At 46.3% G+C, this 12002-nt stretch overlaps 1 protein-coding gene across 1 annotated transcript in view; it reads left to right on the top strand.

The window, feature by feature from the left end:
• The first annotated feature begins 386 nt into the window (after window positions 1-386).
• Window positions 387-12002, top strand: part of cspg5a (chondroitin sulfate proteoglycan 5a) — a 34086-nt gene continuing 22470 nt past the window's right edge. Inside the window, exon 1 of the mRNA XM_034553970.1 lies at window positions 387-486. Coding sequence (XP_034409861.1) covers window positions 390-486 — 97 coding nt within the window. The 5' untranslated portion in view covers window positions 387-389. The remainder of the gene's footprint in view (window positions 487-12002) is intronic.

Below are 12002 nucleotides of genomic sequence, written 5' to 3'. Positions count from 1 at the left end.
CCCACCCACCCTAAAGCGCACCACCCCGCCTCCTCCACCCCCACCCTCGCCGTCTCCGACCGCCGTCCTGTGGCAATGGAGCCGTAAACCAAAAAAAAAAAAAACCTCCAGTGTGCTTAAACGGAGCCGAGCGCGCGCGTGAGAGCCAAACGACCGAGCAGGCGGCTGTGGAGGAGACGCGCGTGAGGCTGGAGTCTAGACTGCACGCGTATTTAACACACCACGGATTACTTTTTCTTTTTTTTTGCCACCATTTTTAAAAAAAAAATTTTTACTAGTAGAAAAAGGAATCTCCTCCCCCGGTTCTTTTTTTAAAAATTTTTTTATTGTTATTTTTTCCGGTATCCACCCGTCTGATCATCGTATTATTCTACCGTTGCACGGCGAGGATGCAGGGGAAGGAGGCGAGCTCGTGCACGGGATGCTGGAGACTCACGCTGCTGTCGTGCGTCCTGGTTCTGCACTGGGTCCCGCTGCCGGTCCACGGTAAGAAAACAAGCCCTTTAACGTCACACTTTCATTTCTTTTATATATTTGATATATATTGTGCTGCAGCAGCACCTCCTCTCTGGGGAGCCAGGGTACCTAAACACACTCCCACAGGGCAGCCAGAAAGGAGGTCAGTGAGGCTCGGATTGTGGGTTAGGAGGCGCTGCACACTCACTCTGGGGTTTGATTGAGTGTCGGTTAGTTCTGTTATGACATTATTCCACACATTATATTGATCTAGAGATGTTCAGGTCGATGCACACTGAAAAAAAAAGAGAGAGTAAAGCAAAACCAAAAAAATAGGCTAAATATCAACATCTAGATTATTCAAATTTTCTAAGAATCTTATATCAATGCATACAGACACACATTAACCCATTATTGCACGCGATGTCCCTGCAGGAATAACTAAAATTAGGTCACAATAAAGGCAAAAGTAGATAATCTAAGCCCTTATGGATATGATAGAGACACAAGAAGAGGTAACAATTAGGTCAATATAAACCCACTGGACACCAGAGACACACTATCAGTTGAAATATTATATTATTACACATTGAAATGAGGACTAATACCATGAAGGTATCTTAAAATACGAACATACAATGTCTGCAATGCTAATGCATCGCAGCCGTCGTATGTAATTGTGTAGTTTACACTAAAGGAAAGAAGGGATTTACGATGACATCACGTCGCTAAATCCACGCGATGCATTTAAAGCCAGTGGAGGAGATGTGACAGTGACAGCGTCCGGCCCGATGCGGAGCAGCAGCAGCAGCAGCAGCAGCAGCAGCAGCAGCAGCAGCAGCAGCATCATCCCTGGAGGCCACACAAAGGAGAGGATTAGGGGGAGTTTATGAATAATTCATGAGGGGATCTGGACATTCTGATACACAGAGAAGATGAAGAGGAAGAGGAAGAAAACACAGCACCACAGTAATCATTGAAAAACACATATAGGCTCTCTTCCCCTCTCGCTCTCTCTCTCTCTCTCTCTCTCTCCGTCTCTTTGTCTGAGATTCATTGCGCACGGCGGGCCACATTACTGTCGGATTAATAATGCAGGAGCGTGCACGAGATGAAATCAGTCTGGCGTTATAATCCAATATAATCTGTCCGATTCCTTTCATCGCACTGGCTGCGATTCAGTGTGATTTCAAGGTGGAAGCTCCCCCCCCCCTCGACACAATTATGTTTTTATTGTGTGTGTGTGTGTGTGTGTGTGTGTGTGTGTGTGTTTATTTGGAGCGCTAACGTCCCTCAGTGGAACATCCAAGATAGATAAATGTTCCCTGTCAGCTGCACATTAGCCAAATATGTAATGATTTAGAAAGCTGACCCATTTGGGTCCTTTCAGTCTTCGGCCTTCGCTTCTGTTTTTCCCTTAAAATGTCAAAAGTATATGAGGGAGTTTTTTTCATTTCTCCAGTTATAAGCTCATGTAACATAAATTATGAAAGCATCCAACCAGTTTTTTTTAAAGGTATGCACACGATGAATACATGAGCATCTGTGTTAATTGGCCACTATGTCGAAAGGGCTTTTATTGTGAAAGGTAAGGCCTTGAAGTAGTGGATCTATAGTCTTCGCTGCCTTGTATTAAAGTGTAATAAAGTCTCTAATTCGTTCCGCCCCAACATAATTATTTGATGCCTTCGTACACGGAGCGAAAGCTCAGAAAAATCAACCACAATCTGTTCGATATTATTCATGACAAAAAACATGGTTGGAATAAAAGAAAAGAAACGCCCCTGTTGTGTAAAGAAGGCTTTTTAGATGAGAGGATTTACCACTCTCATGTCTGAAGGCTGAATAAGAAGCTATATGACAGTTGGCGGTTAGCTTAGCATAGCATAAAGTAGCAGGGGGGGATTGTCAACCTTTAAATTGAATTAACTAACACAAATGCATTCAGGCGGTGTAGTTGTGGAGTGGTTAAACGCTGAGTGTGGCTTAAAGCTGCATTCTTTCTCCTGACCACCAGGGGGCGACTCCTCTGGTTCTATAGAAGTCTATGCTTCATGTGTTAAAGCTGCATTCTCTCTACTGACCACCAGGGGGCGACTCTTCTGGTTGTATAGAAGTCTATGCTTCATGTGTTAAAGCTGCATTCTTAAGCTGCATTCTCTCTACCGACCACCAGGGGGCGACTCGTCTGGTTGTATAGAAGTCTCTGCTTCATGTGTTAAAGCTGCATTCTCTCTACCGACCACCAGGGGGCGACTCCTCTGGTTGTATAGAAGTCTCTGCTTCATGTGTTAAAGCTGCATTCTCTCTACCGACCACCAGGGGGCGACTCCTCTGGTTGTATAGAAGTCTCTGCTTCATGTGTTAAAGCTGCAGTCTCTCTACCGACCACCAGGGGGCGACTCTTCTGGTTGTATAGAAGTCTATGCTTCATGTGTTAAAGCTGCATTCTCTCTACCGACCACCAGGGGGCGACTCCTCTGGTTGTATAGAAGTCTATGCTTCATGTGTTAAAGCTGCATTCTCTCTCCTGACCACCAGGGGGCGACTCCTCTGGTTGTATAGAAGTCTATGCTTCATGTGTTAAAGCTGCATTCTCTCTACTGACCACCAGGGGGCGACTCCTCTGGTTGTATAGAAGTCTATGCTTCATGTGTTAAAGCTGCATTCTCTCTACCGACCACCAGGGGGCGACTCCTCTGGTTGTATAGAAGTCTCTGCTTCATGTGTTAAAGCTGCCTCCCATAGAGCCAGGCAGCTGGTGAGCAGCTGGTGAGGCTAAACTGTTTTTATTTTTTATTGTTGCAGTGTGTGTGTGAGATCGATACGGGATATTAAAATAATTTAAATATATCTTAACACGCCCACATGTCTGCTCAGCTTTGAGCCTCGTAGAGTTTGAGTCAGCTCCAACTCTATTAGATATTTAACCCCAAAAGGCAGATCTGGTGCAGACGCCTTAAAACAACCTTGGGGCGGCTGATCCTCTGCCTCCACCCCCCTGCCTCACACACACACACACACACACACACACACACACACACACACATCTGTGAACGATGCTCAGGCGAACCGAAGGCCAACCCCCCCCCCCCCCCCCCCCAAAACTGGATGCCGTCAGTCATTTCCCCATCGGCTTTTTCCTCCGGTGGCCATTTGCAATCCTCTTCCGTCTGTGTGGTTAAAACAGACGATTATCCCCTCCCCCCCCCCCCCCTCCCCTCCTCTCACCTCCCCCCCCCCCCCCCCTTCTCTCCCCTCCCCCTCCCCCTGGTTAAGCTGGTAGATAGGTGATTGACGGACTGATGGATGCACTGAAACTCGTGGATGTACAGCCTCTTTCATGCCCTTCTCCTCTCCCTTCATCCTCTTCCTCTTCTTCCTCTCCCTCCATCCTCCTCCTCTTCCTCTTCCTCTTCCTCCTCCTCTTCCTCTTCCTCTTCCTCTTCCTCTTCCTCCTCCTCCTCCTCTGGCCTGTTGACACATATCTGCTTCGCTATCACATTATCTTTGATCTGCAGTGGGTTAATCTACAAGCCAATGACTCCACTCACATAATCCAGCTTTTAATATATATATATATATATATATATATATATATATATATATATATATATATATATATATATATATATATATATATATATATAGCAGTGGGAGGAAGGAATACAGCAAATAAACCATGCAGATGAATGCCGGTAAACAATGGCTTTTTGCGGTCTCTCTCCTCTGCATCTTCTCCGTCGCCGTGGAAACCACCCACCGTCCACTGTACGCCGGCTCCGCTGGCAGAACAGTGTGTTCACATCGCCGTGTTTCACGCTTTTGAGTTTCATTAGTGCTGGAAATGTTTTTTTTTCTTTGGCACACGCCGAAATGTCTCGCCAAGGTCTGTGTGTGTGTGTGCGTGCATGTGTGTGTGTGTGTGTGTGTGTGTGTGTGTGTGTGTGTGTGTGTGTCCAACCCCACTGTCAATGGGGGTAGTCCATCATTAGCAGCTTTAATTTGGAGGTGATATCATTGTTTTCGCCGGCGTATTCATTATTTCTGCATAATGGCTTTTTCGGCAGATGAACTCATTTCACTGTTTTGTTGCCTAGCACCTTCTGAGAAGCCGCCATCGGCCACAGCTGATTGGATGAACCATCTGTCAATCAAGAGGGAGACGAGGGAACATTTTTGGTCGGGTCTCTCCAGCAGGGTGCCCGAGTTATTTATTTATTTGTATTCACCGTAAACCACTATCTATATAACACAGTATTGCCTATTTACTTTATTTTATATATATATATTTTTTTATTTAAGATAAAACAATTTAAAACTATATACAATGTTAATAATCGGCTTATTTATGTCAATAATCACGTACCTCCTTTTCAAATCTGAGTAGTTATTTATTTTTTTCTTGCCGTTACATAAAAATAAAAAATGAAGTAATCAATAATGAGAATCCTCTTTTTTGCCAGCAGCCTTAATCTCAGTTTTCTCTCCGTCTTTTTCGAGCATTCATAATCTGGGTTTACGTGATTTTTGTAAAAATGCTATTTGGATTAAACCACCAAAAGTTGAATTAATTTTTCTCCCCGTGACATAAAACAACACTTTTCATACTAAACCGGGACCCGTTGACGCTATCGGCTCATCCCAGATAAATCCGTTTGTTATGAAAACTACGTGATGCTAATCTCATTAGCGATGTCCTCCCACCTGCATCGGCCTGACCCCGACCGGCTGCCGGCGTGTGTGTGTGTGTGTGTGTGTGTGTGCAGACGTACCGACGGGCCGGTGTGTGTTTTTTCATAATTTGGGACGCGTGAAACGGGGCGTAGTGGAGTCAATTTCTCCTTCTTAAAAACACTGGTTGTTAAAAAAATATCAGAATGCGTGTTTTAAGTGCAGATAAGTCTTGCATTCTTTACAGTGGCCACCAGGGGGCGACTCTTCTGGTCGCTCAAAAGGAGTCAGTCGGTCATTTTAAGATGAATGAGTATTGTTCTGCCGATAAGTGCCCTGAATGCTTCACACTGTACCTTTTTAAAGGTACAGGTCTTGGTGTTCCTCGTCGTCCTCCAGGTGTTCCTCCCTCTCTGACTCACAGGTGTGACCGTTGTCTGGGACGTCGGTGGAGAAGGTCATCGAACAACCTGCCGAAAGGTTTTGAAAGACGAAACAATTAGCGGACAGAATTGTGTTTTTTAACACTGCTGAGTTGGCGTTGTTCTCAAACTCCGGCTACCCTTGAACAGTAATTTACGTGTGTGTGTGTGTGTGTGTGTGTGTGAGTGTGTGTGTGCGTGTGTGTGTGTGTGAGTGTGAGTGTGAGCGAGAGACAGGGTGAAAAAAAAGAAAATGGAAGATGGAATAAGAGCATATCTTTTTGTTTGTGCGTAGGCTTGCACCTGTCTCTCTCTGTGTGTGTGTGTGTGTGTGTGTGTGTGTGTGTGTGTGTGTGTGTGTGCCACGGTACGGCTGCTTTAGCGTGTCCTTGGTGAAGCGAGTCATTGAGTTCATGCTTGTGCACAAACTCTCCTCTCCATCTGTCCTCCTCCTTCCCCAGCCCTCTTCTTTTTCTTCTTCTTCTTCATCATTCAATCACACGCGTATGTAAACACACACACACACACACACACACACACACACACACACACACACACACACACACACACACACACACAGACACACACCTGTCATGGCAACGAACCAGGTTCAGCAGAAAGGCGGATAATTATTCATTTATTTTGGTTACGTGTGTTTTGATATTATTTGATTTGTCAATCAGAGAGAATTTCTTCGTCTCTAATATTTTCTGGTTTATTTTTATTGTTCCGTGACTGTAAACTCAATTAATTTTTTTGGACTGGATGAAACGAGCCGCTCCTCGACCTTCGGTGCTCATTTATTTATGCCGTTCACGTGTAAACGACCAGAGGTCAACACACACTCTGGTAAACATGGAGATAATAAATAAATAAATAAAGCTCCAGCAAGAATATAATAGAAACATTAATTGCGCTCCAGTCAGAAAAAAAAGAAGGCAAATGAGTTGCTGATTATGCACCAGAGACCCTCTGAATAGTTTGGCTCCATATAGTATTTAAAATAATGAATACAAGTATTACAGATAATTTTTTATGGCCAAAATAAATGCTGATGATTAAAAATAATTATGAACACAAAAGCTAAATGTGTACTTTTCATGTAAGACTTAAAACACACCGTTAAAAATCAGATCACAAGGGAGCAAAACAACCACTCTGTACATGTAGCAGCGTGCACGCACTCATGCACTATGCACATGCACTATGCACACATGCACTATGCACATGCACTATGCACACATGCACTATGCACATGCACTATGCACATGCACTATGCATGCACTTAACACGTAATGTACTGCATGTAATATTAATAACACGTGCCATTGTTGCGCACGTGTGCACGGACACGTGCGCAACAATGGCACGTGTCCCATTTTTCAACCTCATAAAAGTCAAACGCATTATCATTAGTTGTGTGTGTGTGCGTGTGTGTGTGTGTGTGTGTGTGTGTGCGTGTGTTTAATGTGTGCGGATGCGAATCTTGTCGCAGCTCTAGCGAGGCCGAGGCAGAGAGCGTTTCCATGGCAACACATCCTTCCTCCACATTCCACCACCTGTGGAGTCAGAAATGAAAGGATTAATGTGATGGAAGGAGAGAAAAAAGAGAGAGACAGAGAAACGAGGGGAGGAGGCAGGAGACAGGAGACAGGAGGCAGGAGGCAGGAGGCAGGAGGCAGGAGGCAGAGTTTGTCAATTAGAGTTGAATGCAGATCTTTGCATTTCCTCTTTATATCAATGTTAATGAGCAGCGCTGAGCGAAGATATCAATAATATGTTTTATTCACTACTTAGTGAGTGTGTGTGTGTGTGTGTGTGCGTGTGTGTGTGTGTGTGGTTCTTTCTCTTCATCTCCACTCAATTCGGCCATTTTGACAAACATTCACTCATTAAATCTGTGTGTTTAATGTCCACACACTGCAAGAACTGTGTGTGTGTGTGTGAGAGTTTTGCACTTTGCTCTTTAATTACTGTATTTGAGGACTCGGGACCTCCATCTTGTTTCTACGGAAGCCTGTGAGCTTTTGTTTGCTTGCCATCCGGTGCCCAGCGTTTCCTCTTCTCCCAGTCTGGGGAACTGGCTGGCGGGCCCAAACTGTCACGGCCAATCAGGTTCCTCTTTACGGTCTGTCGCAGCCAATCAGAGAACCCGGTAGAAATTATCTAGGTTAAACAAAAGGCGAGGCTTGAGGGTCGGCGGGCACACACACACACACACATACACACACACATACACACACACACACACACACACACACACACACACACACACACACACAAGAAAACAAGCCAAACTCTTCTCATTATGACCATCCACACCCTTCACCAGAGGAGCTGGAGGCCACCTCAATTACCAGTAGGTGATACTGGCAAAGAGACAAAACACACACACACACTCACTCACTCACTCACACACACACACACACACACACTCACGCGCAAATATAAACAGAGGAATCATCTTATGTAATACTGTTTGATTATCTCTTGTTAAGTGGGAGGAGAACCGAACAAGGGCCCTTTTATTCCACCGGTCTCATGCGGGTCTCGACCGGACCCCGACCCCGACCCCGTCTGGTCTGGTGTTCCCCGACCCCGTCTGGTCTGGTGTTCCCCGACCCCGTCTGGTCTGAGGCCGGTTGTGGGTTCGGTTCCGATCGGCTCTCTTTCTCCACCTGGTCTTCAAAGGCAGAGAGAACGTGTCCAAAAGTGTCTTTTTTTAAATCTTTTAATTTTGCAGATGAGAAGTCAAATTCACTTTGTCACATCCTCCTTTCTCCTCCTCCCGTTTCTTCTCCTCCGTCCTTCACTTTCTCACATCCTCCTTTCTCCTCCTCCCGTTTCTTCTCCTCCGTCCTTCACTTTCTCACATCCTCCTTTCTCCTCCTCCCGTTTCTTCTCCTCCGTTCTTCACTTTGTCACATCCTCCTTTCTCCTCCTCCTGTTTCTTCTCCTCCGTCCTTCACTTTGTCACATCCTCCTTTCTCCTCCTCCCGTTTCTTCTCCTCCGTCCTTCACTTTGTCACATCCTCCTTTCTCCTCCTCCCGTTTCTTCTCCTCCGTCCTTCACTTTGTCACATCCTCCTTTCTCCTCCTCCTGTTTCTTCTCCTCCGTCCTTCACTTTGTCACATCCTCCTTTCTCCTCCTCCCGTTTCTTCTCCTCCGTCCTTCACTTTGTCACATCCTCCCTTCTCCTCCTACCGTTTCTTCTCCTCCGTCCTTCACTTTCTCACATCCTCCTTTCTCCTCCTCCCGTTTCTTCTCCTCCGTCCTTCACTTTGTCACATCCTCCTTTCTCCTCCTCCCGTTTCTTCTCCTCCGTCCTTCACTTTGTCACATCCTCCTTTCTCCTCCTCCCGTTTCTTCTCCTCCGTCCTTCACTTTGTCACATCCTCCTTTCTCCTCCTCCCGTTTCTTCTCCTCCGTCCTTCACTTTGTCACATCCTCCTTTCTCCTCCTCCCGTTTCTTCTCCTCCGTCCTTCACTTTCTCACATCCTCCCTTCTTCTCCTCCCGTTTCTTCTCCTCCGTCCTTCACTTTGTCACATCCTCCCTTTCTCCTCCTCCCGTTTCTTGCTCCTCCGTCCTTCACTTTGTCACATCCTCCTTTCTCCTCCTCCCGTTTCTTCTCCTCCGTCCTTCACTTTGTCACATCCTCCCTCCTCCCGTTTCTTCTCCTCCGTCCTTCACTTTGTCACATCCTCCCTTCTCCTCCCGTTTCTTCTCCTCCGTCCTTCACTTTGTCACATCCTCCCTCCTCCTGTTTCTTCTCCTCCGTCCTTCACTTTGTCACATCCTCCCTTCTCCTCCTCCCGTTTCTTCTCCTCCGTCCTTCACTTTGTCACATCCTCCCTCCTCCCGTTTCTTCTCCTCCGTCCTTCACTTTGTCACATCCTCCCTTCTCCTCCCGTTTCTTCTCCTCCGTCCTTCACTTTGTCACATCCTCCCTTCTCCTCCCGTTTCTTCTCCTCCGTCCTTCACTTTCTCACATCCTCCTTTCTCCTCCTCCCGTTTCTTCTCCTCCGTCCTTCACTTTGTCACATCCTCCCTTCTCCTCCCGTTTCTTCTCCTCCGTCCTTCACTTTGTCACATCCTCCTTTCTCCTCCTCTCGTTTCTTCTCCTCCGTCCTTCACTTTGTCACATCCTCCTTTCTCCTCCTCCCGTTTCTTCTCCTCCGTCCTTCACTTTGTCACATCCTCCCTCCTCCCGTTTCTTCTCCTCCGTCCTTCACTTTGTCACATCCTCCCTTCTTCTCCTCCCGTTTCTTCTCCTCCGTCCTTCACTTTCTCACATCCTCCTTTCTCTTCCTCCTGTTTCTTCTCCTCCGTCCTTCACTTTGTCACATCCTCCTTTCTCCTCCTCCCGTTTCTTCTCCTCCGTCCTTCACTTTGTCACATCCTCCCTTCTTCTCCTCCCGTTTCTTCTCCTCCGTCCTTCACTTTGTCACATCCTCCTTTCTCCTCCGTCCTTCACTTTGTCACATCCTCCTTTCTCCTCCTCCCGTTTCTTCTCCTCCGTCCTTCACTTTGTCACATCCTCCTTTCTCCTCCTCCCGTTTCTTCTCCTCCGTCCTTCACTTTCTCACATCCTCCTTTCTCCTCCTCCCGTTTCTTCTCCTCCGTCCTTCACTTTGTCACATCCTCCTTTCTCCTCCTCCCGTTTCTTCTCCTCCGTCCTTCACTTTGTCACATCCTCCCTTCTCCTCCTCCCGTTTCTTCTCCTCCGTCCTTCACTTTGTCACATCCTCCCTTCACGTTGCCTCGTTACCGTGCGTCCTCACCGCCGCTCGTCGTTCCCTCTGGCAGCCATTACTGTCTGTTTTCTAGTCCGTGTCCATCAGGCCTGTTGCAGGAGGAGGAGGAGGATGATGAAGAGGAGGAGGATGATGAAGAGGAGGAGGTAGTTGTGTTGAAGGCTGACCTTCCCCTCCGGGGAGATCCCCGGTAAAAAGAAACGTCGCTCACGCGGACAAACTGTCCCCTAACGAGCGTCTGGCCGTCAGGTGTGTGTTGACGTGATGAAGCCAGCGAGTGTTTCAGAGAGACGTGAAAATCCTGATGAGCGGCGAGCACTCGGTGTGTCAAATGCTTATGTGTGGTTATAGTAAAGCCTGTTATTTATGAGTGTGTGTGTGTGTGTGTGTGTGTGTGTGTGTGTGTGTGGTTCTGGCATATTAACCTCAGCTCAGCTGATGTGTTTAACAGCAGTGGATTGTGGGAAGGATTAACCCCAGAACGACCCCGGCGTCGAAGTGAGGCCTCGCACCTGTCGAGCGCCCCGTGGAAATAAGTGACGATTTTGTATTTATTTATGAAAAACCACAACGTGCATTCATTCATAAGGAACCTCCATCGATCAGTAAGTCAGCGAGGGATCGTCCATCGCAGGCGTCACAACTCAAGTGTATGAGCAGCTTGCTCAAGGGCACTCTGACGTGGCGGAAGTGTTTTCATCACGTTGCAGCGAGTTGTCTCTTTTAAAATGGAAACATGGCAGCTGAGCCAAGATCTCCTGAGCAGACGCAGGTCTTCATCTTGTTTATTTCGGCGGTTTGAGTTTTGCACGGGGTTCGCAGCTGCTGATGCTCAATCTGGAGTTTATGGGATGCTTTTGTTGCGGTGGAACATCAGGTAATCATGTGAGGATCATAGATGGAGGGAGGGTTCCTTCTTTTCAACCAGTTTTCAACAACCACAGAGTCCTCGTCTTTTACTCCCCTATATATATATATATATATATATATATACACACACACACACACACACACACACATTAAAGGAGATGCAAAGAGATCAATTTCCCCTCTCTCACTCTGAATATTAAGAAAACTTTACTCAAACAATTCCCAGTGGACCAAGTGACGCCCTCATTCTACTTAATTAACGTCTCTATTCAACAATAAATCGTTCTGTGAAATTGTTTCTTAATTTTGTATAATCTCAACAGATGCATGCGGTCGTGCAGAAGTCGCCTTCTTCAACTCAAGAACATCGTGCGACGCCAGAAATAGGGGCGATTATTTGATGATTATGATATATTGTTTATTTTTGAAAGAACGTAAAAATGATACGTTGAATTTCTACAATTCATGTCACCGTCTCTACAAACGTGTGTAGATTTGCCGTTTCGAAACATTACATTTTATAGGTTTTTATAGGTTTTTTTGGCATGTTTTGGATTTAAATGATTACGAAACCTTTGGTTTCCAGCTGAACACGAACACCGGTCTCCTGGGTGAAGGTCCTACGTTTGACCCGTATCAGTTCTACAAGCCCATTAAAGACAGTGGATACATTGGTCTTTACAAGCAGAGTTGATTTGACTCAAAGGATTAAAGGTGATGGAGTGACTTCGCTCGCTTCCAACCTCAGACATCACGTCGTGAAAGTCGCTGGAGGTTCACAAACGAACGAGAGGATCTACCGTCCGTGGTCCACGGCGCCTCG

This window comes from Cyclopterus lumpus, chromosome 16, assembly GCF_009769545.1.
Source record: "Cyclopterus lumpus isolate fCycLum1 chromosome 16, fCycLum1.pri, whole genome shotgun sequence".
Lineage (NCBI taxonomy): Eukaryota > Metazoa > Chordata > Actinopteri > Perciformes > Cyclopteridae > Cyclopterus > Cyclopterus lumpus.
The sequence above is the reverse complement of the archived record's forward strand: the minus strand, read 5'-3'. Positions and strand labels throughout refer to the sequence as shown.